Source organism: Pan troglodytes, chromosome 6, assembly GCF_028858775.2.
Source record: "Pan troglodytes isolate AG18354 chromosome 6, NHGRI_mPanTro3-v2.0_pri, whole genome shotgun sequence".
Lineage (NCBI taxonomy): Eukaryota > Metazoa > Chordata > Mammalia > Primates > Hominidae > Pan > Pan troglodytes.
The window spans coordinates 109,568,355-109,592,865 of record NC_072404.2 but is presented as its reverse complement, the minus strand read 5'-3'; the positions used below and the strand labels follow the sequence as shown (position 1 = coordinate 109,592,865).

General features: G+C 54.0%; 3 protein-coding genes across 13 annotated transcripts; 1 reads left to right on the top strand and 2 right to left on the bottom strand.

The window, feature by feature from the left end:
* Positions 1–895: 895 nt before the first annotated feature.
* Positions 896–6,641, bottom strand: CNPY4 (canopy FGF signaling regulator 4). Of its 3 annotated transcripts, none has more exons than XM_519249.8 (6): positions 6,513–6,641; positions 4,008–4,134; positions 3,816–3,912; positions 3,487–3,609; positions 1,764–1,881; positions 896–1,670 (listed from the first exon to the last, which is right to left on the bottom strand). In XM_519249.8, exons 1-6 carry the CDS (start codon positions 6,628–6,630, stop codon positions 1,516–1,518), a joined length of 738 nt encoding a protein of 245 aa, XP_519249.5. In that variant the 5' UTR covers positions 6,631–6,641; the 3' UTR covers positions 896–1,515. The 3 variants fall into 3 exon arrangements, with proteins under 3 accessions (XP_519249.5, XP_063670950.1, XP_016813324.4); XM_063814880.1 differs by having other exon boundaries at positions 4,008–5,231; positions 5,975–6,513; XM_016957835.4 differs by having other exon boundaries at positions 1,375–1,670; positions 1,764–1,959.
* TAF6 (TATA-box binding protein associated factor 6) lies at positions 6,629–18,960 on the top strand. Of its 5 annotated transcripts, none has more exons than XM_054656059.2 (16): positions 7,013–7,495; positions 7,725–7,978; positions 11,647–11,861; positions 11,961–12,047; positions 12,174–12,327; positions 12,538–12,594; positions 13,026–13,145; positions 13,687–13,832; positions 13,941–14,018; positions 14,111–14,212; positions 14,619–14,801; positions 15,665–15,739; positions 15,873–15,998; positions 17,488–17,661; positions 17,905–18,102; positions 18,407–18,960. In XM_054656059.2, the coding sequence occupies exons 2-16, from the start codon at positions 7,900–7,902 to the stop codon at positions 18,782–18,784; spliced, it is 2,172 nt and encodes a 723-aa protein (XP_054512034.1). In that variant the 5' UTR covers positions 7,013–7,495; positions 7,725–7,899; the 3' UTR covers positions 18,785–18,960. The 5 variants fall into 5 exon arrangements, with proteins under 5 accessions (XP_003318659.1, XP_063670902.1, XP_001139475.2 ...); XM_054656060.2 differs by having other exon boundaries at positions 7,016–7,495; positions 11,647–11,831; XM_003318611.3 differs by lacking the exons at positions 7,013–7,495; positions 7,725–7,978 and adding an exon at positions 6,629–6,680.
* On the bottom strand, positions 18,854–24,413 carry AP4M1 (adaptor related protein complex 4 subunit mu 1). Of its 5 annotated transcripts, none has more exons than XM_063814873.1 (15): positions 24,289–24,413; positions 24,072–24,181; positions 23,279–23,385; positions 23,100–23,196; positions 22,535–22,645; positions 22,362–22,442; positions 21,892–21,954; positions 21,092–21,158; positions 20,934–20,987; positions 20,682–20,788; positions 20,489–20,583; positions 20,027–20,071; positions 19,739–19,789; positions 19,516–19,627; positions 18,854–19,249 (listed from the first exon to the last, which is right to left on the bottom strand). In XM_063814873.1, the coding sequence occupies exons 1-15, from the start codon at positions 24,344–24,346 to the stop codon at positions 19,148–19,150; spliced, it is 1,260 nt and encodes a 419-aa protein (XP_063670943.1). In that variant the 5' UTR covers positions 24,347–24,413; the 3' UTR covers positions 18,854–19,147. The 5 variants fall into 5 exon arrangements, with proteins under 5 accessions (XP_063670943.1, XP_063670944.1, XP_009452027.1 ...); XM_063814874.1 differs by having other exon boundaries at positions 24,093–24,181; XM_009453752.4 differs by having other exon boundaries at positions 18,878–19,372; positions 24,289–24,347.
* Positions 24,414–24,511: the final 98 nt, after the last annotated feature.

Here is a 24,511-nt window from a genome sequence, read left to right as displayed (position 1 = left end):
GCACGCCCCTCTAAATTTTTTTTGGTTTTTTTTGAGACGGAGTCTTGTTCTGTCGCCCAGGCTAGAGTGCAGTGGCGTGATCTCAGCTCACTGCAACCTCCGCCTCCTGGGTTCAAGCGATTCTCCTGTCTCAGCCTCCCGAGTAACTGGGATTACAGGCGCCCACCACCATACGTGGCTTTTTTTTTTTTTGAGACGGAGTCTCGCTCTGTCACCCAGGCTGGAGTGCAGTGGCACGATCTCGGCTCACTGCCAGCTCCGCCTCCCGGGTTCCCGCCATTCTTCTGCCTCAGCCTCCCGAGTAGCTGGGACTGCAGGCGCCTGCCACCACACCCGGCTAATTTTTTGTATTTTTAGTAGAGACGGGCTTTCACGGTATTAGCCAGGATGGTCTCGATCTCCTAATCTTGTTATCCACCCGCCTTGGCCTCCCAAAGTGCTGGGATTACAGGCGTGAGTCACCGCGCCCAGCCGCCCGGCTAATTTTTGTATTTTTGGTAGAGACGAGGTTTCTCCATGTTGGCCAGGCTGCTCTCGAACTCCTACACTCAGGTGATCCGCCTGCCTCGGCCTCCCAAAGTGCTAGGATTACAGGTGTGAGTCACTGCGCCCAGCCTCCAGGCTGGTCTTGACCTTTTGGACTCAAGTGATCCTCCCATCTCCACCTCTGCAGTAACTGGGACTACAGGCGCTGCACCACCAGCCCTGCAGTCTTCTTTGTGTGTGTGTGTGTGTGTGTGTGTGTGTGTGTGTGTGTGTGTGTAGAATTGGGGTTTCACTATGTTGCTCAGGCTGGAGCTTGAGCTTAACAAGACAGCGGCCATTCTGGGTGCTGCCTCATTGACCAGCTAGCTATGTGTGCCCGGCTGTTGTTTGAAACTTTGGGCCCAGCTAGTTTTTAGAAAAAAAGAAAAAAGTTTAATAGCGATATAGAAAATTGAGCACCTATAAAACTATATGGTGGGCTCTGGGTTACATTGAGCTGAAGTAGACCAAGTATCTATCCCACCTAACTTATCAGCAACTCCAGGCCATGACCCAGTGTCCCATTCTCCTTCACGGTTTGCTGGTGTGTAGCCTCCTGGATACAGGCAATGTATATAGATCACAGAGAATGTCCGTTCTGGCCTCTTCCTTGGAAGGGTCTAAAAACAGACCTTAAGGAGCGAAGTGACTTCCCCAAAGCCCACAGCTCCAGTGCCACTGCTGACTTCTGGGTGGGGGTGGGATCAGTTAAAGAGGAAAGCTTTCAGTACTGTCAGCACATACACCTGCCAATTAAGGGGCTGGATAGAGTTCATCTCTAGGAGCAGGACCTCCACCCCCACCCTCCACCCCAGAAGCCATGTCCTGCTGTTTCACCAGGATCTTGCCTGAGGTTAGATGGGAGAGAACAGCTACAAGCTTGGGTGGAGTCACTCATAAACACACCCTGAAAGCTGTGGAGCAGGGAGAGTGCAGGCTTTAGAGGGCTCTCCATGATCCCTTCCCCTCCTGGGGGCTCAAAGGCAAGGGTCAAAGATCTTCTCGGTCAAGTTTGGGGTGGCTCCCTGTCTTGGTCATCTTGTCTCCCCCTTCCTCTTCCTCCTCCTCCTCCTGCTCTTCCTCCCCTTCTGTTTTCTCTTCCCCATCTGTGATCTCCTTTCCAGTCCAAGTTTCCTGTAGACATGCTAGATCGGATGACAGAAAACAATTTAGATATTAGTCCTGGAGGCAGGGGAGGCTATGGCTTGGCAGGAGAGGAGTTCAACCCTTACGCTTACCAGTTTCAGCAGCTGGGAGCACATGACCTTCACAGAGAAAATTTTGTAGGGGCTGCTCCTGATGGTGGAAGTACCAGTCTCCCACAATGTCTTCAAACTCCTCCAACATGGTCTCACACTGGTCAAGTAGAAGGGCCAGAAGAGTATCTGCTCTGGAGGGATTTGGGATCCCGCCTGTCTTCTCTCCCTGCTCAACCTGACTGATTTTGGAGAGGCAGGTAGCCAGGAAGCTAAGTTTGGCCTACTAGATGTGCAATCCTCATTCATTCAACAAACATTTACCAGCATCTATTCTGCCAAGTAGGTTATTAAACTCTTGAGTTTCAGCTCCTTGCCTGTAAAATATGTATGGTAATTGCACCTACCACATCAGGCTGTTAAGGGTAAAATGAGGCTACAGATGCAAAGTATCTGGTCCAGAGTCTGGGACACAGTAGGTGCTCAATAAGTGATGGTGGATATCATTAGCAACCATTGTTACTTTTTTTTTTTTTTTGAGATGGAGTCTCGCTCTGTCACCCAGGCTGGACTGCAGTGGTGGGATCTCAGCTCACTGCAACCTCCGCCTCCCGGGTTCAAGCGATTCTCCTGCCTCAGCTTCCTGAGTAGCTGGGACTACAGATGCATGCCACCACACCACCACGCCCGGCTAATTCTTGTATTTTTAGTAGAGACAGGGTTTCACTATGATGGCCCGGCTGGTCTTGAACCCCTGATGTCGTGATCCGCCTGTCTCGCCCTCCCAAAGTGCTGGGATTACATATGTGAGCCATCGCACCTGGCCCATTATTACTTTTTAAAAATTTTCCTTAAGGCAGGGCCCAATGGCTCATGCCTGTAATCCCAGCACTTTGGGAGGCCAAGGCGGGTGGATCACCTGAGGTCAGGAGTTCGACCAGCCTGGCCAACATGATGAAACCCCGTCTCTACTAAAATTACAAAAAATTAGCCGGGCGTGGTGGCAGGGGCCTGTAATCCCAGCTACTCGGGAGGCTGAAGCAGGAGAATGGCTTGAACCCGGGAGGCGGAGGTCGCGGTGAGCCGAGATGGTGCCAGTGCACTCCAGCCTGGGCAATAAGAGTGAAACTCCGTCTTGAAAAAAAAAAATTCTTTAAAATTATTATTATTTGTAGAGAAGGGTCTCTTATGTTGCACAAGCTGGTCTCTAACTCTGGTCTCAAACAGTCCTTCTCCCTCAGACTCACTAAGTGCTAGCATTACAGTTGTGAGCCACTCCACCCGGCTCATTATGATTTTTTTTTGTTTGTTTTTGTTTTTGTTTTTTTTTGAGATGGAGTCTTGCTCTGTCGCCCTGGCTGGAGTGCAATGGTGCGATCTCGGCTCATGGCAACCTCCACCTCCTGGGTTCAAGCAATTCTCTTGCCTCAGCCTCCCAAGTAGCTGGGATCACAGGCGTGCACCACCACGCCCAGCTAACTTTTGTGTTTTTATTAAAGACGGGGTTTTGCCTTGTTGGCCAGGCTGGTCTCGGACTTATGACCTCAGGTGATCCACCTGCCTCAGCCTCCCAAATTGCTGGGATTACAGGTGTGAGCCACCGCACCCCACCGCTCCTGGACCCACTTTAATCAATGGCACAGTCCTCACTCTGCCCCCTTCCCCATGCTTAGGGGTAGACATCCCCTACAGTCAAACCCTAGAACCTAGCTCCCCTCTCAGGTTCCCTTCTCACCTCCCTGGATGGTGCAGTGTCTTATCCTACCTGCTTCTTGAGGTATGTGACCTCCACGCTGGGCTCATCCCAAAGCTCCAGAGGGATCCCCAGATCCACCTTCACCCCCTTCTGCACTAGGCCTTTCAGTGTTGCCATGGTCTGACTCTGACCCTGAGAGATTAAGAATTTGGCATCAGCCCAGCTCACCACCCCACCCCTCCCTTCCCCTTTCTGCCATTTCAGTTTTGTCAACTACTGGAGATTCAAGGGTGAGTTCCATGATGGTGAGATGATGGGCAGGTAACCTCTGGAGGGCCTCAGGGGATACAGATCTTTGTATCTGAGAAGTGGGGTCCTGCCCTGGGGAAGGGTCTGACCTTGGCATATCTCAGTGAGCCCTTGCGCTCAGCGTGAACACTATAGTCCAGGATCCGCTCACATAAATTCTCTAAGGCCTCTTCCAGCCTTGTCTCTCTGTGGAAAGAGAGGAAACAAAGATTCCCTGGATGCTGTAGGAACTCCCAGGGCTCCGTTGGGGGTTGGAAAGGGGAGGAGCACGAAGGACTCACGAAACGCTGTAAGGCACGTGTCTCTTCCTCTTGCCTGTGTCCAGCACCTGCCCCAGCTCCAGCACCTCTCGAGATCGACCGGTGCGACTCAGCTCCGCCTGTAGCTCTGTGCTCAGCAGCTTACACACTGGTGGGGTGGAGAAACGTCCGGGGGGAGGTAAAAGACAAACACACCAGCCATTCATTTTGCAGATGACCTGAGGCAGCAGAGCATACAAGTGCAGACTATGGAGCCAGACTGGCTGGGTTGGAATCCTGGCTCAGCCATTTAGCAGCTGTGTGGCAATCTTCCTGCTTGCTGTGCCTCGGTTTCTTCATCTTTTTTTTTTTTTTTCAGACGGACTCTCGCTCTGTCGCCCAGGCTGTAGTGCAGTGGCGCGATCTCGGCTCACTGCCAGCTCCGCCTCCTGGGTTCACGCCATTCTCTTGCCTCAGTCTCCCGAGTAGCTGGGACTACAGGCACCCACCACCACGCCCGGCTAATTTTTTGTATTTTTAGTAGAGACAGGGTTTCACCGTGTTAGCCAGGATGGTCTCGATCAGCTGACCTTGTGATCCGCCCGCCTTGGCCTCCCAAAGTACTGGGATTACAGGCGTGAGCCACCACGCCCGGCCGGTTTCTTCATCTTTAAAATGGGATAATAGGCCAGGAGTGGTGGCTCACACCTGTAATCCCAGCACTTTGGGAGGCTGAGGCGGGCAGATCACTTGAGGGGTTCAAGACCAGCCTGGCCAACATGGTGAAACCCCATCTCTACTAAAAATACAAAAACTAGCCAGGTGTGGTGGTGCGCACCTGTAATAGCTACTCGGGAAGCTGAGGCAGGAGAATCACTCGAACCCAGGAGGTGGAGGTTGCAGTGAGCTGAGATCCCACCACTGCACCCCAGCCCAGGCAACAGAGGGAGACTCCATCTCAAAAAAAGTAAAATACATTAAAAATAAATAGGCCAGCACAGTGACTCATGCCTGTAATCCCAACACTTTGGGAGGCTGAGGTGGGTGGATCACGAGGTCAAGAGATTGAGACCATCCTGGCCAACATAGTGAAACCTTGTCTCTACTAAAAATAAAAAAATTAGCTGGGCATGGTGGCGGGCGCCTGTAATCCCAGCTACTTGGGAGGCTGAGGCAGGAGAATCGCTTGAACCCGGGAGGCGGAGGTTGCAGTGAGCTGAGATTGCACCACTGCACTCCAGCCTGGGCAACAGCATGAGACGCTGTCTGAAAAGAAGAAGAAGAAGAAGAAAAAAAAAAAAAAATATATATATATATATAATTAATACAATTGGATAATAATAGTATGTCCCTCATAGGAGTGTGATGAAGATTAAATAAATCAACATATATAAAGGCTGGCACATAGTGAGCACTGTATAAGTATTCACTGTTATCCTGCAGTTATTTATTGAGCTCCTTCTGTATGCATACTAACAATATAGACAGCAATAAGACCTATTATCTCTATCTACAGGTCTCTGTCAGTGTAGTTGGGACAGATAAACCAAGGATGACAAGCTCTGGTGAAGCTGGGCCTGAACTCATGGGCTCAAGTGATCCTCCCACCTTGGCCTTCCAAAGTGCTGGGATTACAGATGTGAGCCACTGTGCCCAGGCCCGTTGGCTGTATTCTGATAGAAGGCCTGCAGAGGTGTTAAAGCAAGGACTGATACAATTAGGTGATTAAGTCTGTTTAAAAAGATTGACAGGTCAGGGGAGAAGAGCGGCACACAGAGGTGAAAGGAGACAGAGATGAGGACCAAGTCATGAGACTGTCATGACTGCCTTTCATGATACTGGAATACAGTTGAGGGGGTGAAGCGAAGAGAAAAGGAATCCAGGGAAGAAACGTAAAGTCAGGAGGGCAGCAAACTAGGGCATCAGGGCCAGCCCCCTTTCTCAACTGGGCCCCACGCTAGTGCAGCTATGGAAGGCGCTGCTTGCTGAAAAATCCATATAGTACGCACCGTCTGCAAAGTCTCACCGGATGGGGACACTCTCCTAGTTGTGTGGCTTCCTTTTGTTTATGAGCTTCAAAGGCTGAATTACTCACCCTCAAACACCCTCAGCGGGGTGTGGGGCCTGTAATTTGGGAGCGTCTATGCTAGGGTAGGGCAGCGGATGTCCACAAGGCCTGAGCCTCACACCCGGCTCCTGCAGCCTCTGCAGATTAAGGTCTGGTGACATGAGGTAAACACTCACTGAAGATGCTCTAAAAGTTGGCAGTCCCGGGCCGATGGTCCCTGAACTACAATTCCCACAATCCATTGGCGGGCGGGGGGTTCCAAGCCAGCCAAAAAAATGCAGGCTCTCTCTGGATGCAGCTTTGAGGTGGCACTACACGTTCGCTTCCTTGACCCCATCCAAATTCAGCCAAGCTCCACCAGAACCTCCCTCAAGCCTTCAAGGAGGTCGGGTGACCCACCCAATACAGGCTAGGATGTCCGGCCTAGAAGAAGGAGGTGTGGCCGGGCGATGCCTATAGGGGCTACCCCCTTCAAATACCTTCGCATTTGCTGGGCAAGCGTTCTGTGTCATCGTCCTCCTCCTTCAGCATCCCAGCCCAAGCCTCGTGCACGGCCAAAAAAAGGAAAAGCAATATTCCCAACCGCACAGGTCCCATGACAAAGCGCCGTCTACAAACAATCACCGCTTGCCTTCAACTTCGGGAAGGTAGTGTGGGTCCTTTAAATTCCCAGGCGGCTAGCGGCAACCTTAAATCCAGCCGAGGAAGGTCGGCGCATGCGCAGGATCAGCCCAACAAGGGTGGGGCCTCGTTGCTCCGGGTTTCCCTGCCTCCGTTTTGTGGCGCCTCTTGAAGGTCCTGGCAGCCGGGTAGTGAAGGAATAAATTGCAGTAATTACACCAAGAGGGAGTGCTCCTTATATATAGATGTAGAAACAAACTTTTAAAATGTAATTTCATTCTGCGAGCCTAGAGGACTTATTCTGGTACGGGGAAGGGGCAGTGACTTGCTCTTAGGCTCTGCCAGGACCTGCTCCCACGAGGGGGCGGGGCCAAGATGGCGCCGAGCGCCGGGTGAGCAGCGTCTCGGCTGCGGCAAGAGTTTTCCTGCTCCCCGCGCTCGGCTGGCGGGGGCGGGTCTGAGTGGTACCCCGGAGGAGACCCTTTGAAGGTCCCTTGTGGGGACTGGAAAGAGGACGGTTGGTTGTGTGTCTGTGCTCGTGGGGACCCCGTGTGTGTGCCTGCTTTGGAGAGATGTTGCAGGAGATGGGGAGGGCTCTCTGAACCTCCTTTCGCGCTGCCCGAGGATCTTCGACCTGCTTCTCTGCTGGGATCTTGCTCAAGTTAACCCTTCCCTGGGACGCCTTCCTGCCGCCTCCACTGATCTGAGGAGATCCTGTGACTGTAGCGTGTTTTATGAGCCTTTACTGGCAGAGGGTACTGCCGGGTATTGAAGGATTCGTAGGAGTTCGCCAGGGAAGTGGGACACGACCGCCTCTTGTAAACCCGGCGCCAGGCACAGAGTATGTCTCGAATAGTTGTGTTCCCTATAGATAAGACTTATAAAAGTCGGGGAGGAGATCAGGGGTGGTTTGAAAAGAACCAATTTGTATTTCGGCCTCCCTCTTCCCATCCTTCCAGCACGGCCCCACCTTACCTGTACTACTCCTAAGCAGTATTGATGTTAATCTTCCTAATGTCCAACTGCAAGTGTGCCACTTTAATTTTTTTTTTGTTTTTTTTTTGAGACAGGGTTTCCGTCTGTTACCCAGGCTGTTGTGCAGTGGCACCATCTTGGCTCACTGCAGCCTCTAACTCCTCAGTTCAAGCGATCCTCCCGCCTCAGCCTCCTAAGTAGCTGGGATGACAGGTTCACACCACCACGTCCGTCTAATTTTTTAATTTTTGCAGAAATGGGGGTTTCACTATGTTAACCAGGCTGTCTCAAACTCCTGGCCTCAAACAATCCCCCCACCTCTGCCTTCCAAAGTGCTGGGATTACTGGGGTGAGTTACCTCTCTTGGCTCCAATTTGCTTTTTTTTTTTTTTTTTTTTGAGATGGAGTCTCTCTCTATCGCCCAGGCTGGAGTGCAGCGGCACGATCTCGGTTCACTGCAACCTCCGCTTCCTGGTTCAAGCGGTTCTCCCACCTCAGCCTCCCAAGTAGCTGGGACCACAGGCGCCCGCCACCATGTCTGGTTAATTTTTGTGTTTTTACAAAAAGACAGGGTTTCGCCATGTTGGCCAGGGTGGTCTCGAACTCCTAACCTCAGGTGATCTTCCCGCCTTGGCCTCCCAAATTACAGGCGTGAGCCACTGCACCTGGCTCCACTTTGCTTTTTTTGTTTTTTTTTTTTTTGAGACAGAGTCTGGCTCCGTTGCCCAGGCTGGAGTGCAGTGGTGCGATCTCGGCTCACTGCAAGCTCCGCCTCCCGGGCTCACGCCATTCTCCTGCCTCAGCAGCCTCCCGAGTAGCAGGGACTATAGGTGCCTGCCACCATGCCTGGCTAATTTTTTCTATTTTTTAGTAGAGACGAGGTTTCACCGTGTTAGCCAGGATGGTCTCAATCTCCTGACCTCGTGATCCGCCCGCCTCGGCCTCCCAAAGTGCTGGGATTACAGGCGTGAGCCACCACGGCCGGCCCAGTTTGCTTTTAACTACAGTGTAGGCTCAAAGCTTGGGCCTATGACCTATTAATAATAGTGATACCAAGTATTTACTGAGCACCAATATCTCTAAGCCTTACAACTAATTCATTTACTTCACAAATATTTATGATGTCCCAGGCTGGGCTCCTGGAATACATCAGTGAACATAATAAAGAGCTCTGTCGGCCGGGCACAGTGGCTCACGCCTGTAATCCCAGCACTTTGGGAGGCCAAGGTGGGTGGAACACCTGAGGTTGGGAGTTCAAGACCAGCCTGAGCAACATGGTGAAACCCCATCTCTACTAAAAATACAAAAATTAGCCAGGTGTGGTGGCGCATGCCTGTAATCCCAGCTACTCAGGAGGCTGAGACAGGAGAATTGCTTGAATCTGGGAGGTGGAGGTTGCAGTGAGCCAAGATCGCGCCATTGCTCTCCAGCCTGGACAACAAGAGTGAAACTCTAGCTCAAAAAAAAAAAAAAAAAAAAAAGAGCCCTGTCTACATGGTGGACGGAGACGGGGTCTCACTCTGTTGCCAGGCTGGAGTGCAGTGGCACAACCTCTACTCACTGCAATGGGGAGAAGGCAATTTTGAAGGGCTTTGTAGGACATTATAAGGATTTTGTCTGTTTTGTTGTTGTTGTTGTTGTTTTTGAGAAGAAGTCTTGCTTTGTTGCCCAGGCTGGAGTGCAATGACACAGATCTTTGCTCACTGCAACCTCCGCCTCCCGGGTTCGAGTGATTCTTCTGCCTCAGCCTCCCGAGTAGCTGTGATTACAGGTGCCCGCCACCACGCCCATCTAATTTTTTTATTTTTAGTAGAGATAGGGTTTCACCATGTTGGCCAGGCTGGTCTTGAACTCCTGACCTCAAGTGATCCGCCCACCTTGGTCTCCCAAAGTGCTAGGATTACAGGCGTGAGCCACTGTGCCTGGCCTGAGACGGGGTTTTGCTATGTTGCCCAGGGTGGTCAGGAATTCCTAAGCCCAAGCAGTCTTCCCACCTCACCCTCCCAAAGTGCACAGATTACAGGCATGAGCTGAGCCACTGCACCTGCCCATTATAAGGATTTCAGGTTTTACTTTATGGCAAGTGGAGAGCCATTATGAGGGTTTGAGCAAAGAAATGACAATCTGCTTTACAGTTTGACAGAAGCATTTTGGCTGCAACGTTAGGAATAGATGTAGAGAAAGGCAAGGGTAGACTCCGGTTGACATTGTTAGGAGGTTTTTGGAGTTACCCAGTGGATAGATGATGGTGACCTGGGCCAAGCAGTGGGAGCAGAGGAGTCAGGTTGGACTACCTGGTGGATTGATTGATTTTTGAGACAGAGTCTCGCTCTGTCGCCAGGCTGGAGTCCAGTGGCACGATCTTGGCTCACTGCAACCTCCGCTTCCCAGGTTCAAGTGATTCTCTTGCCTCAGCCTCCCGAGTAGCTGGGACTACAGGCGCGTGCCACCACGCCAAGCTGGTTTTTGTATTTTTAGTAGAGATGGGATTTCACCATGTTGGCCAGGATGGTCTCCATCTCTTGACCTGGTGATCCGTCCGCCTCGGCCTCCCAAAGTGCTGGGATTACAGGTGTGAGCCAACGCGCCCGACCGGATTTATTTTTTTACCTTTTTTTTTTTTTTTTTTTGAGACGGAGTCCATCTGTCACCGAGGCTGGAGTGCAATGGCGCAATCTCAACTCACTGCAACCTCTACCGCCGAGGCTCAAGTGATTCTCCTGCCTCAGCCTCCCAAGTAGCTGGGATTACAGGCACGCGCCGCCATGCCCAGCTAATTTTTGTATTTTTAGTAGAGAAAGGGTTTTACCATGTTGCTCAGGCTGGTCTCGAACTCCTGACCTCAAGTGATCCACCCACCTTGGCCTCCCAAATTGCTGGAATTACAGACGTGAGCCACCGCACCTGGCCTACCTGGTGGATTTGATGTGAAGGCTCAGATAAAGAACAAGTGTCTGGATGGATGGCATTGCTATGAAGATAAGGAAAGCTGAGCCTGGGCCAGACACTTCGGCTCACGCCTTTAATTCCAACACTTTGAGAGGCCAACGCTGGAGGATTGCTTGAGCCCAAAACTTCAAAGTGGTGGGATTGAAGCCCTGAGGTGTAACAGAAAAAGATAGAAATCTGGGCTGGGCCTGGTGGCTCAGGCCTGTAATTCCAACACTTTGGGAGGCCGAAGCAGGAGGACTGCGTGAGCCCAGCAGTTCAAGACCAGCCTGGACAACATAGACTCTGTCTCTGCCCCTGCCCCTGCAAAAAATTGGCTGTGCGTAGTGGTACACACCTATAGTCCCAGCTACTTGGGAGGCTGAGGTGTGAGGATTGCTTGAGCCTGGGAGCTCCTGGGCTCTATCAGTTTTCCCACCTCTGCCTCCTGAGTAGCTAGAACAACAGCCATGAGCCTGCATACCCAGCTAATTTTTGTATTTTTTGTACAGATGGGGTCTCACTGTGTTGTCCATGCTGGTCGTGAACTGCTGGGCTCAAGCGATCCTCCTACCTTGGGCTCCCAAAGTGTTGGAATTACAGGCATGAGCCACTAGGCCCAGTCCAGATTTTTTTTTTTTTTTTCCTGAGACGGAGTCACCCTGGCTGGAGTGCAGTGGCGTGATCTCGGCTCACTGCAACCTCTGCCCTCTGGGTTCAAGTGATTCTCCTGCCTTAGCCTCCCTAGTAGCTGGGATTACAGGTGTGCACTACCACGCCCTGCTAATTTTTGTATTTTTAGTAGAGATGGGGTTTCTCCATGTTGGCCAGGCTGGTCTCGAATTCCTGACCTCAAGTGATCCGCCCGCCTCGTCCTCCCAAAGTGCTGGTGGGATTACAGGCGTGAGCCACTGAACCTGGCCCCAGCCCAGATTTGTATCTTTCTCTGTTACACCTCAGGGCTGACTCACGTGGGGATGGACATAAGACACTCCGAGTTCCTCCCCTGTCTCCACTGTCCTCCCTTTGTTGGCCCTCTCCCGGTGTCTCACGTTTCTTTTTCTTCTGCCTGCCCCGTTCCTCTGCCAGGGTCTCCGTCTCTCCACCGGGGGCTTCATCCTTCCAGGGAGGAGAAGAGGGACTCCAGAATGGCTGAGGAGAAGAAGCTGAAGCTTAGCAACACTGTGCTGCCCTCGGAGTCCATGAAGGTGGTGGCTGAATCCATGGGCATCGCCCAGATTCAGGAGGAGACCTGCCAGCTGCTAACGGATGAGGTCAGCTACCGCATCAAAGAGATCGCACAGGTGACCCGGCCCTTCTGTCCAGCTCTACGTTGGGTCCACGTCACCCAGGGCCCCGTCCTTAGGATTTTGGGCTGATGTCTGTTCTGTCACCGACCCCAGGATGCCTTGAAGTTCATGCACATGGGGAAGCGGCAGAAGCTCACCACCAGTGACATTGACTACGCCTTGAAGCTAAAGAACGTCGAGGTGATTTGGGGAGACAGGCAGGGGGCGGGTGATGGGGACAGGGCAATGGGGATGGGGTGAGACGCCATCCTTCAGCCAGGTCTCCTCCGGCTCCCTTCTTACCCATGCCCCTCTCTCCTGCCACAGCCGCTCTATGGCTTCCACGCCCAGGAGTTCATTCCTTTCCGCTTCGCCTCTGGTGGGGGCCGGGAGCTTTACTTCTACGAGGAGAAGGAGGTTGATCTGAGCGACATCATCAATACCCCTCTGCCCCGGGTGCCCCTGGACGTCTGCCTCAAAGGTTGGGGGAGGGGAGAGCAGGGTGGCAGGGAGGAGGGAAAGGAGGACAGATGTGTGTGGGTGTGAGGAGCCGCACAATAGAAGAAAAGCTCAGTGTGAGATCCCTGGTGAGTTGCAAGGGGAGCAGGAGTGGAAACACGCTTCCATAGCATGGGGCAACTCCCCAGTGTCCATGCGTGGCAATTCACCTTGACACCTGCCTTCCTTGCAGCTCATTGGCTGAGCATCGAGGGCTGCCAGCCAGCTATCCCCGAGAACCCGCCCCCAGGTAACCTCCATGCCCCACCCTCTGGGTCTCTGGGTCCCTTTCCCCTTCCTTCCACCTTTTTTTTTGAGACGGAGTCTCACTCTGTTGCCTGTGCTGGAGTGCAGGAGTGCTGGAGTGCAGTGGCGCAATCTTGGCTCACTGCAAACCTGTGCCTCCTGGGTTCATGCGATTCTTGTGTCTCAGCCTCCTGAGTAGCTGGGACTACAGGCACACACCACCACGCCCGGCTAATTTTTTGTAATTTTAGTAGACACGAGGTTTCACCATGTTGGCCAGGCTGGTCTCGAACTTCTGACCTGAGGTGATCCACCCGCCTTGGCCTCCCAAAGTGCTGGGATTACAGGCATGAGCCACCGCGTCCGGCCTCCTCCCACCTTTTACTTTTCCTACTACTCTCATCACCCCTCCTGCTGTGCCTGCTTTCCCACCAGCTCCCAAAGAGCAACAGAAGGCCGAAGCCACAGAACCCCTGAAGTCAGCCAAGCCAGGCCAGGAGGAAGACGGACCCCTGAAGGGCAAAGGTCAAGGGGCCACCACAGCCGACGGCAAAGGTCAGTCCTCCTAGGCCAGGCCTCTCTGGACTCTTGCCCAAAGCCACATGGCCGTTTGTTTTGTTTCCTTTTTTTTTGTTTTTGAGACAGAGTCTCACTCTGTCACCCAGGCTGGAGTGTAGTGGTACGATCTCAGCTCACTGCAACCTCCACCTCCAGGGTTCAAGCGACTCTCCTGCCTCAGCCTCCTGAGTAGCTGGGCTTACAGGTGCCCACCACCACGCCCGGCTAATTTTTGTAATTTTTTTTAGTAGAGACAGGGTTTTGCTATGTTGGCCAGGCTGGTCTCAAACTCAGCCTCATGTGATCCGCCCGCCTTGGCCTCCCAAAGTGCTGGGATTACAGGTGTGAGCCACCATGCCAGGCCTCCATGTGGCCATTGGTGAAGTGGCTGAGGTCAGGGCCAGAGCCCCAGAAAGGATGGGGAAGCCTAAGAAGCCAGGTCTCCTGGGTCTCAGGGGAAGTGGAGGGTTAAGGTTCTTCTGTTACTGAGGTTTCTTCTGGAGCTTTCTTTGTCAGACCCACCTTTCCAATCACACAGGGAAAGAGAAGAAGGCGCCGCCCTTGCTGGAGGGGGCCCCCTTGCGACTGAAGCCCCGGAGCATCCACGAGTTGTCTGTGGAGCAGCAGCTCTACTACAAGGAGATCACCGAGGCCTGCGTGGGCTCCTGTGAGGCCAAGAGGGCGGTGAGGGCCCCACCAGCTTGCCCTGGCCCTGAGACTCCTCCTCCTGGGGGCCCTATGAATTGCTCCCCACATCCCACCCCCACCTGACTGGCTTCCCTCCTCCCACAGGAAGCCCTGCAAAGCATTGCCACGGACCCCGGGCTGTATCAGATGCTGCCACGGTTCAGTACCTTTATCTCGGAGGGGGTGAGAGCATGAGGTTCCACAGTGCAGGGACGGCAGTGGAAGCTCCTGTGAGGGTCTCCCTGCCCCATGCCCAGCACTCCTCCCTCCCACAGGTCCGTGTGAACGTGGTTCAGAACAACCTGGCCCTACTCATCTACTTGATGCGTATGGTGAAAGCGCTGATGGACAACCCCACGCTCTATCTAGAAAAATACGTGAGTGATCCTGCCCATCCTCCCTTCCGGGGACTAGGGACCCTGCTGCCACAAACAGGAAGTCAGTGGTCAGCAGTGGCTCACACCTGAAATCCCAGCAACTTTGGGAGGCCGAAGTGGGAGGATTGCTTGAGCTCAGGAGTTTGAGGACAGCCTGAGGACAGTAGTGAGACTGTTATCTCTACAAAAAAAATTAACCAAAACAAAATTAGCCAGGCATGGTGGTGCACACCTGTGGCCCCAGCTACCTGGGAGGCTGAGATGGGAGAATTGCTTGAGCCCGGGAGATTGATGCTGCAGTTAGCCATGATTGTGTCCCTGCACACCAGCCTGGGTGACAGAGCAAGACTTTATCTCAAGCAAACAAACAAAACCAGAATCAGCTGTCCCGCCCTTTCTCCCTTAGGTCCATGAGCTGATTCCGGCTGTGATGACCTGCATCGTGAGCAGACAGTTGTGCCTGCGACCAGATGTGGACAATCACTGGGCACTCCGAGACTTTGCTGCCCGCCTGGTGGCCCAGATCTGCAAGCATTTTAGCACAACCACTAACAACATCCAGTCCCGGATCACCAAGACCTTCACCAAGGTGAGCCAGGAAAACTTGAGCGTCATTTGCTTCATCACTGGCCACCTCTGGTTGGGGGAAGTGACACTGGAAACAAGGGGGCAGAGGGAAGAGGGATTGGAACTTGTGGGGGTCTAAGGGTCTTGAGGCTTGTCTGTAATACCTTTTTTTTTTTTTTTTGAGATGGAGTCTCGCTCTTGCCCAGGCTGGAGTGCAGTGGTGCGATCTCTGCTGACCGCACCCTCTGCCTCCTGGGTTCAAGCGATTCTTCTGCCTCAGACTCTTGAGTACTTGGGATTACAGGCACCTGCCACCACAACTGGCTAATTTTTTTTGTTTGTTTTTTTGAGATGGAGTTTCGCTCTTCTTATCCAGGCTGGAGTGCAATGGTGCGATCTTGGCTTACCACAACCTCCGCCTCCTGGGTTCCAATGATTCTCCTGCCTCAGCCTCCCGAGTAGCTGGGATTACAGGCATGTGCCGCCACACCCAGCTAATTTTGTGTTTTTAGTAGAGACGGGGTTTCTCCATGTTGGTCAGGCTGCTCTAGAACTCCCGACCTCAGGTGATCTGCCTGCCTTGGCCTCCCAAAGTGCTGGGATTACAGGTGTGAGCCACTGCACCTGGCCACAACTGGCTAATTTTTGTATTTTTAGTAGAGACAGAGTTTCACCATGTTGACTAGGGTGGTCTGGAACTCCTGACCTCAGGTGATCTGCCTGCCTCGGCCTCCCAAAGTGCTGGGATTACAGGTGCGAGCCACCACGTCTGGCCTCATTGTAATGTCTTAATGATTTACAAGGAAAGTGTCTATGAAAGACTTAGGTCCCTATCAATCATCCTTTCAGACCCCTTCATCTTAGTTTATTTCCTTCCCCTTACAGAGCTGGGTGGACGAGAAGACGCCCTGGACGACTCGTTATGGCTCCATCGCAGGCTTGGCTGAGCTGGGACACGATGTTAGGCCTCTGGGAGGAAGAAATGGGGGAGGGGACACAGTCATGAGGTTATAGAGGGCACTGTACCCCCATCTGGGAGACCCTGGTGACCCTCCACCCTCCGGCTTTTGCTTGTCCCTTTCCCTTCCAACAGGTTATCAAGACTCTGATTCTGCCCCGGCTGCAGCAGGAAGGGGAGCGGATCCGCAGTGTGCTGGACGGCCCTGTGCTGAGCAACATTGACCGGATTGGAGCAGACCATGTGCAGAGCCTCCTGCTGGTGACCGAAGCCCCTGTCCCCACACCTGCCCACTGAGACACAGGCGGTGTTTAGCAAGCATATGGCATATTTTATTCACTTACTCCCATCTTTGCCTCATGTTTTCAGAGGACATTGCAGAGTCTGATACTATTTTACAGATGGAAAGACTGAGATTAGACTGAGTAAGAAATAAGGGGGCTGGGCATGATGGCTTCTGCCTGTAATCCCAGCACTCTGGGAGCCTAGGAGTATGAGGCCAGCCTGGACAACGTAGCAAGATCCCACCTGCAAAAAAAACCAAAAAGCCGGGAGTGGTGACGTGTCTGTGGTCCCAGCTACTAGGGAGGCCGAGGTGGGAGGATTGCTTGAACCCAGGAGTTCAAGGCTACAGTGAGCTATGATCGTGCCACTGCACTCCAGCCTGGGTTACAGAGGGAGACCACTGCCCCCCAAAAAAGAAGGGCTTAACACGCTCAGCCTGTGGCATTTGGACCATCCTTCCCCAATGCTCCTGTTACTCTGTGGTCTTCTCTGTACAAGGCAAATGCGCTCTTGATTAACCATCCTGCCACAGTATTTAGCAAGTTCATTCACACGTTAGTGCCCATGTTTTCTTTTTCTTTTTCTTTTTTTGAGATGGAGTCTCACTCTGTAACCCAGGCTGGAGTGCAGTGGTGCGATCTCAGGCTCACTGCAACCTCTGCCTCTCAGGTTCAAGCAATTCTCATGCCTCAGCCTCCCAAGTAGCTGGGACCACAGGCACACGCCACCATGCCTGGCTAATTTTTTGTATTTTTAGTAGAGATGGGGTTTCACCATATTGGCCAGGCTGATCTTGAGCTCCTGACCTCAGGTGATCTGCCAGCCTCAGCCTCCCAAAGTGCTGGGATTACAGGCGTGAACCACCACACCCAGCCATTCTTTTTTTTTTTTTTTTTTCTGAGACAGTCTCACTCTGTCACCCAAGCTGGAGTGCACTGATGCAACCTCTGCTCACTGCAGCCTCCACCACCTGGGTTCAAGCATTCTAGTACCTCAACCTCCCCAGTAGCTGGGACTACAGGTGCGTGCCACCATGCCTGGCTAGTTTTTGTATTTTTAGTGGAGATGAGGTTTCTCCATTTTGGCCAGGCTCTTGACCTCAAGTGATCCGCCCACCTCAGCCTCCCAAGTGCTGGGATACAGGCCTAAGATGCTGCACCTGGCCCCGTGCCCATCTTTTCTTATGAGAAAGCCCACAGTGTTCTGTACACACACTAATAGTTCAGCATAATTTGGCCTCCAACAGGGGCACTGAGATGATAAGGAATGTCCTTTTTTACCCATCCCCAAGGTTCTTCTCAAGAGTGTCACCAGCCCTCCCTCTACCTGGCTTTTTTCCCCAGCCCTCCCTCTACCTGGCTTTTTTCCCCAGCCCTCCCTCTACCTGGCTTTTTTCACCAGCCCTCCCTCTACCTGGTTTTTTTCACCAGCCCTCCCTCTACCTGGCTTTTTTTCTGTTCTGCAGAAACACTGTGCTCCTGTTCTGGCAAAGCTGCGCCCACCGCCTGACAATCAGGACGCCTATCGGGCAGAATTCGGGTCCCTTGGGCCCCTCCTCTGCTCCCAGGTGGTCAAGGCTCGGGCCCAGGCTGCTCTGCAGGCTCAGCAGGTCAACAGGACCACTCTGACCATCACGCAGGTCCGTGGCCGGGTGGGGAGGAGGAATAGGAGGAAGCAGAGGAGAACCCCTGTGTGGGACAGGCACTCGCGCACAGCCACATGTGCCCTCAGTCAGCAGTCTCAGGGCAACTAGGCCCTGAGTGAGGATGCCCCAGCCCCAGTGAGAGCCACTGAGGAAGAGCGAGGGGAGCCCAGGCCTCTCCCTTCAGACTCCTCTTCTTAATAGATGCTGCCACTTCCCCCTTTCCTCTTCTCCCCGCAGCCCCGGCCCACGCTGACCCTCTCCCAGGCCCCACAGCCTGGCCCTCGCACCCCTGGCTTGCTGAAGGTTCCTGGCTCCATCGCACTTCCTGTCCAGACACTGGTGTCTGCACGAGCGGCTGCCCCACCACAGCCTTCCCCTCCTCCAACCAAGTTTATTGTAATGTCATCGTCCTCCAGCGCCCCATCCACCCAGCAGGTATGCAGAGCTGTGTGGGACAGGGAGCATCTGGAGGGCCTGGGTTACCTCAGAGCACCCTGGGGAGGCCCAGGAGTAGAGCACAGTCCCCTCTGGGCCCCAAGTCAAGAGCTGGAAGAGGCGCCCACCACGGTCCTGCAGGGCTGTAGCTGCCCTGCATGAACAAGGTCTCCAGCCACAGCTGTCTACAGGGTGAACTACAGGAACAACTTGTTCAGGCAGGGAGCGAGTGAAGCGTCCTCGCCAGGCCTCTGGGGGGCAGGGAGGGCACAGGGCAAGCGGCCTGCCTTTCCTTTCTATCCAGGTCCTGTCCCTCAGCACCTCCGCCCCTGGCTCAGGTTCCACCACCACTTCGCCCGTCACCACCACCGTCCCCAGCGTGCAGCCCATCGTCAAGCTGGTCTCCACCGCCACCACCGCACCCCCCAGCACTGCTCCCTCTGGTCCTGGGAGTGTCCAGAAGTACATCGTGGTCTCACTTCCCCCAACAGGGGAGGGCAAAGGAGGCCCCACCTCCCATCCTTCTCCAGTTCCTCCCCCGGCATCGTCCCCGTCCCCACTCAGCGGCAGTGCCCTTTGTGGGGGGAAGCAGGAAGCTGGGGACAGTCCCCCTCCAGCTCCAGGGACTCCAAAAGCCAATGGCTCCCAGTCCAACTCCGGCTCCCCTCAGCCTGCTCCGTGATGCTCCACCTGCCAGCCCCCGGATTCCCACACATGCAGACATGTACACACGTGCACGTACACACATGCATGCACGCTAAGCGGAAGGAAGTTGTAGATTGCTTCCTTCATGTCACTTTCTTTTTAGATATTGTACAGCCAGTTTCTCAGAATAAAAGTTTGGTTTGTAAGTTCTGATCCACTGCAGTCCTTCCTGCATCAGATACCACGGAAAGGCTGGGCCCATTGCCCCCTCCTGGTCTTGGGACTGAGGACTCTTCCTGCCCAGATTCAGAGTCCGAAGGCCAGGAGGCTGGAAAAGAAACGACTATCCTCCCGTGGGACAAACTGCCGCCTTGGCCGCCATGTCCTCATTTGGGGAGCCTCAGATCCGAATGACATAGGCATCGCTGTGGCTTAGGTGTCGCACCCACTTGTGGGGGTTGGCATTGCCGCATGGCCTGAAGGCCAGCCTGAGGAATCGGACCTGGAGGCCAGAGCACGTGTGCCGGGGAAGCTCGAAGGAGAGACTGGCAGGGCCCAGCCCCAGAGGAGAGGCCGAGGTGGAGAGCCCATGGCTGGGAGGTCCTGGGGGCCCTGGGACGTCCATCTGTGAGGGGCAGAGGCAGGGAGAGGAAGGAGGGCAAGAAGCTGACCACGCTGGGGGAACCAGGCAGCAGCTGCTTCGGGAGGGTGGGGTGGGGGCTGCAAGTGAAGGTGGGAGGAGAAGGGCTGGGGGTCCACAGCGAATACCTGGAAAAGGCCTGAGAGTTGAGAGCCTCCTTGCACCCGAGGCAGGTCCCAGCGAAGGGCTCCCTCTGCCAGCTCAGCCTTCTGCTCTGGGCTGCTCAGCTCCTGAGACAGGCTGGAGTTTGGAAAGGGAAGGTGCTGGGCTTGGCACCTTCTTGAGGCAGACCCGTCATGCTGAGCTCACTCTCTCCCCAGGAATCTCCCCGTGGTGGGTGCACACACTCACCTGACCACCCCTCGAGGCAGGGGGAGGTGCAGCCTGACATTGAGGGCTTGGCTACAGAGGAGACGGGAACAAAGTCAGCCCCAGGAAGGCACAGTCCCTTGTCCTGTTCCTCTTCAATATCACAACAGGATTTCAGCACAGGTGCCCCCCACCTTCCCAAATTCTACAGCCTCTACCTTAACTGGCTTCTGAGGCTGGCAGCTGCATCTGAAGGGAGAAGCAGCAGGTGCCCTGGCCCTGTCTTCCGTCCCACAGAGCTGAACTCAGCCAGGCCGGCCTCACTCTTACCTCTTTGAGGGCAGGTCACATCGCAACTTTAGATAAACCTGGAGCCTGGATGAGAGGGTAAAACACCACGACTCAGGCCATCTTCTACTGGCATCTCACCATTCCCCACCAGGGACCTCCACGTGGGGCTGTGTGGGTGTGGGCTGTACTCCCAAGAGGGAAAAGGGCTGAAGCCCAGCCCAACTCCGTTAGCCAAAGCTTTTTCCTTTTTTTTTTTCAGAGAGATGGGGTCTCACTATGTTGCCCAGGCTGGTCTGGAACTCCTGGGCTCAAGTGATCCTCCCGCCTCAGCCTCCCAAAGTGCTAGGATTACAGGTGTGAGCCACCGGCCCCAACCCAAGCCCTTTTCCAATTTGCACTCCATCACCACTACCACCACCCCCACTCCGCAGTGAGTCTTGGGAACATACAGGTCTTGGCTTGGCTTCCAAGGTAGTTCTAGAACCCAGGAAATTGTCTCACCGGCCTGAGCCTCGGTCCCACTGCACAGAGGGGAAGAGCCGGAAGGGGAGCGGTGAGGGGAGGTCATCGGAGAGTTGGTACCGCATCACAGTCAGCTGAGAGACCAGAGAGCAACAAGGTTAGTTTGGTCTCACGACCCCACTGCCCCCTTCCCCATGGTGGACGGAATTTATGAGGCCACCCCAACCCTGACCTCGCCCTGAGGTGGTTGCAAGCGGAGGATTCGATGAGACTCAAATTCGTCCAGATTCACAGAGCTGTGAAACGAGACTTCATCGACCCGGATTCCTGGCCCATAACCTGGAAAGAGAGAGAGAGAGAGAGACTTCTCTCCTGACTCATGTTTTGGGAGAGGAGCAAGGAGAGGGGAGGCTCTGTCTGACTTCTCTCCATGAACTCTGGCAATGACCTACTCCAAGGGGAGAAAGACCCACTTTCTCCTCACCTCTCAGCTCTGACTTCCCCACACAAAACTCTTCCGTCAAGCCAATGCGCATCTCTGTCGGAGGAGAGACCATCAGGAGAGCTCAGCAATGCCATGGTTTAAGACACCAAGGAACCCGCCCTAACCCCAACCCTTGGTCCTGCCTGCAGATGCCTCACCAGAGCCGCTAGGAAGGAAGCTCTTGAGCCGAATCTCTCCCTGCACATCCACCTTCAGCAGGGATCCCTGAGAGGCAGGGGGGTCAAGGTTAGAGTCTTTTTTTCTTTCTTTTTTTGAGACGGTCTCGCTCTGTCGCCCAGGCTGGCAGTGGCGTGATCTCGGCTCACTGCAACCTCCACCTCCCAGGTTCAAGACATTCTCCTGCCTCAGCCTCACAAGTAGCTAGGATTACAGATGCCTGCCACCATAAGTAGCTAATTTTTGTATTTTTAGTAGAGACGGAGTTTCACTGTGTTGGCCAGGCTGGTCTCAAACTCCTGACCTTAAGTGATCCACCCACCTCGGCCTCTCAAAGTGCTGGGATTACAGGCATGAGCCACTGTGCCCAGCCTTTTTTACTTATTTTTTTTAAGAGACAGGGTCTTGCTCTGTCATCTTATTTTTTTTAAGAGACAGGGCTAGCGTGCAGTGACTCGATCTTGGCTTACTGCAGCCTTAACCTCCTGGGCTCAAGTGATCCTCCTGGCTCAGCCTCCCAAGTAGCTGGGACAGCAGGTGTACACTACCATGTCTGGGTAATTTGTTTATTTGTATTTTTTGTAGAGACGGGGTCTGGCTATGTTGCCCAGGCTGGTTTCAAACTCCTGGCCCCAAGTAATTCTCCCACCTCGGCCTCCCAAAGCACTGGGATTACAAGCATGAGCCACTGTGCCCGGCCGTTGCTGGGAGTCTTAGCCACCCCACCATGTTTCCCAAGTCCCATCTGTCCTCAGCTCCAGGTTTGGGAGCTCAAACTTACATTAGATGCTATCAGTACAGACAATCTCTCGACCACATCCAAAAAAACTTCATTCTTTTGGCTCTGAGAAAGAGAGAGAATTTGGGTGGTTGGAAGCAGAATAGCCTATGTTCTGAAATGGACAGACAGGGAGAAAGGACAGGACAGTCAAAGCTACAGCTCTAGGGTGAGGACATGGGTGATGGAAGGGATCATCTCCCACCTCCACCCACATCTGGGGGAGGTGGGAGATGTGCCAAAATCTTTTTCTTTTTCTTTTTTTTTTTTTTTTTTTTGCATTTTTAGTAGAGACAGGTTTTCACCATGTTGGCCAGGCTGCTCTGAAACTCCTGGCATCAGGTGATCTGCCCACCTCGGCCTCCCAAAGTGCTGGGACTACAGGCGTGAGCCGCTGTGCCCGACCTAAAATCTTGGACTCCCGGATCCCAGAGCAAAACCAGAGCGTCTGACCCCATGGATCTTTCCCTCACCTGGTCAGAGCGACTGGACAGGACGGGGCGGCTGGCTGCACTGCTGGGGGCCACTTTGCTCTGTTGTGTCTCAGCCCCAAACTGTAAAGCATCCAAAGCAATCAATCATCAGGTCTGACAACCCCAGCCAACCCCTCTTCTCTTTCCTCACCCTCCTCTTTCCCTCTACTGACCAAGCCAACGCTGCTGAGGTCAAAGAGGCTGAAGGGCTTGCTGACCACAGCTTCCGTCTGGATGAAATTCCTCAGCATCTCCGTGGATGTGGTCTGTACATAGCCATAGTCCTAGTGGTAAAGGAAGGACAGTCTGAGTGATCAGTGGAGGGAAGGGGTAAAGAGGGGGAGTGGGGCCAGGCATGGTGACTCACTCCTGTACTCTCAGCGCTTTGGAAAGCCGAGACGTAGGAGAATGGCTTGAGGCCATGAGTTCAAGACCAGCCTGGGCAACACAGCGAGACTCTAGTCTCTACAAAAAATAAACAATTAGCTAGGCACAGGGGAGGCTGGGGCAGGAGGACGGCTTGAGCCCAGGAGTTCCAGGCTGCAGTGAGCTATAACTGCACCACTGCAGTCCAGCCTGGGCAACAGAGCAAGACCCTGTCTCTAAAAGCAAAAAAAAAAAAAAAAAAAAAAAAAAAGGTAGACTTGGCCTCCTAACCACGGCATCCCACAGTAGAAGAGCAGATGTATCTTCAGGGGAATTGGGTGGGGGCCACAGAAGGGGATTGTTGATTCTCACCAGCACTTCATCCAGGAGTTCGTATACCAGAGCCACATTGCGGGAGATGGTCCCCTCGCCCAGGGAGCCACAGTAATCGCCCAGAAGGGTGGCCAACCTGAGGAAACACTTGGAGCGTGTATTTTCTCCTCCTCTCAGACCCCTCCTAGCTACCAGGTGCCCAGCCCAACCCTCCTCACCTGGAGAGCAGTTCTAGGAGGCTGAATGGAGAAACGTTTTCTGAAGTTGTGACCACCAAATAGAGGCCGCTGTGTCTGATGTGAATGAAATGACGGCCATGGTGATGCTGAGACACAGGCAGGTAGAAGAGAGGCGTTAAAAAAAGGGAGGTGGAGTGATCAGAACCCAGGAGACCTGAGCTCGGATCCCGATGCCTCTTACTAGTCACAACAGCAGTGCCTTTAGGAGATACATGACATATGCCTGGGCCCAGCTTCCCAATGTGGAAAGGGGGTTAATTACAGTAACTACCCCGAGTTGCTGAGGATGGAGTCACGCAGGGAGCTGGGCCTGGTGTGTTGCTGGCGCCCGATTGACTCTTTTTTTTTTTTTCCCCACCCCCACCTACCCCGAGAGGGAGTCTCGCTCTGTCTCCCAGGCTGGAGTGCGGTGTCCGGATCTCGGCTCACTGCAACCTCCGCCTCTTGGATTCAAGCGATTCTCATGCCTCAGCTTCCCGAGTAGATGGGATTACAGGCGCCCGCCACCACGCCCAGCTATGTTTTTTTTTTTTTTGTATTTTTAGTAGAGGCGGAGTTTCACCATGTTGGCCAGGCTGATTTCGAACTCCTGACCTCAGGTGATCCGCCCGCCTCGGTCTCCCAAAGTGCTGGGATTACAGGCGTGAGCCACCGCGCCGGGCCTCACGTTAGCTTTATTTGGAGGAATGGACCCCCCAAGTGGAATCTACCAATGAACCAGTCCTGGGAGGGAGCTGGCGCCCACCCGGCCCGACGGGGCCCCGCTCCTCACCCGCCTCCCGCCACTGGTTACCATGACAACCGGGGACTCGTCTCCTGGCAGTCCCGTCAGCTTCCGGTAGAAGAGCTCGGCCACATCCCGGCCGCCACTGTCCCCGCGGACTGGCGGGTGGAAGGACTCAGTGAAGGATCCTGCGACACAGGCTGGCCCTGGGCGCCCCTCCCGCCCGGCCCCTCCGCCCCTTCCCAGCCCCAAGGGTCTAGGATACAGTCTTTGTAGATGAGCGGGTCCCCCTTGGAGGACAGAATGAAGAATTGGGAAATCATGGCCGTTCTGGAGAGCAGACAAGAAGACGGCGAAAGTCGGGCCTGCCCCGCCCTGCGGCCCCGGAACAAAAGAACGCGTGTGCGCTGGCCCTTTAAGAGCGATTCTCCTCCGCCCGCGCCAGCTCGGACCGCGGGAAACCCGGCGCCTGCACTACCCCGCCCGGA

What these genes read in the sequence shown, in the direction of transcription:
- TAF6 (XM_054656059.2), top strand. Translation starts at nt 7,900, where the DNA reads ATGTTAACCAGGCTGTCTCAAACTCCTGGCCTCAAACAATCCCCCCAC. An exon ending in CCACTCTGACCATCACGCAG is followed by an intron (nt 17,662 to 17,904) that starts GTCCGTGGCCGG and finishes TTCTCCCCGCAG; the next exon opens with CCCCGGCCCACGCTGACCCT. An exon ending in GCGCCCCATCCACCCAGCAG is followed by an intron (nt 18,103 to 18,406) that starts GTATGCAGAGCT and finishes CTTTCTATCCAG; the next exon opens with GTCCTGTCCCTCAGCACCTC.
- CNPY4 (XM_016957835.4), bottom strand. Translation starts at nt 6,630, where the DNA reads ATGGGACCTGTGCGGTTGGGAATATTGCTTTTCCTTTTTTTGGCCGTG. An exon ending in CACGTGCCTTACAGCGTTTC is followed by an intron (nt 3,913 to 4,007) that starts GTGAGTCCTTCG and finishes CTCTTTCCACAG; the next exon opens with AGAGACAAGGCTGGAAGAGG. An exon ending in GCTCCCAGCTGCTGAAACTG is followed by an intron (nt 1,671 to 1,763) that starts GTAAGCGTAAGG and finishes CATCCGATCTAG; the next exon opens with CATGTCTACAGGAAACTTGG.
- AP4M1 (XM_009453752.4), bottom strand. Translation starts at nt 24,346, where the DNA reads ATGATTTCCCAATTCTTCATTCTGTCCTCCAAGGGGGACCCGCTCATC. An exon ending in CTGTACTGATAGCATCTAAT is followed by an intron (nt 21,159 to 21,891) that starts GTAAGTTTGAGC and finishes CCTGCCTCTCAG; the next exon opens with GGATCCCTGCTGAAGGTGGA. An exon ending in TGGGACCGAGGCTCAGGCCG is followed by an intron (nt 20,072 to 20,488) that starts GTGAGACAATTT and finishes CCTCTCATCCAG; the next exon opens with GCTCCAGGTTTATCTAAAGT.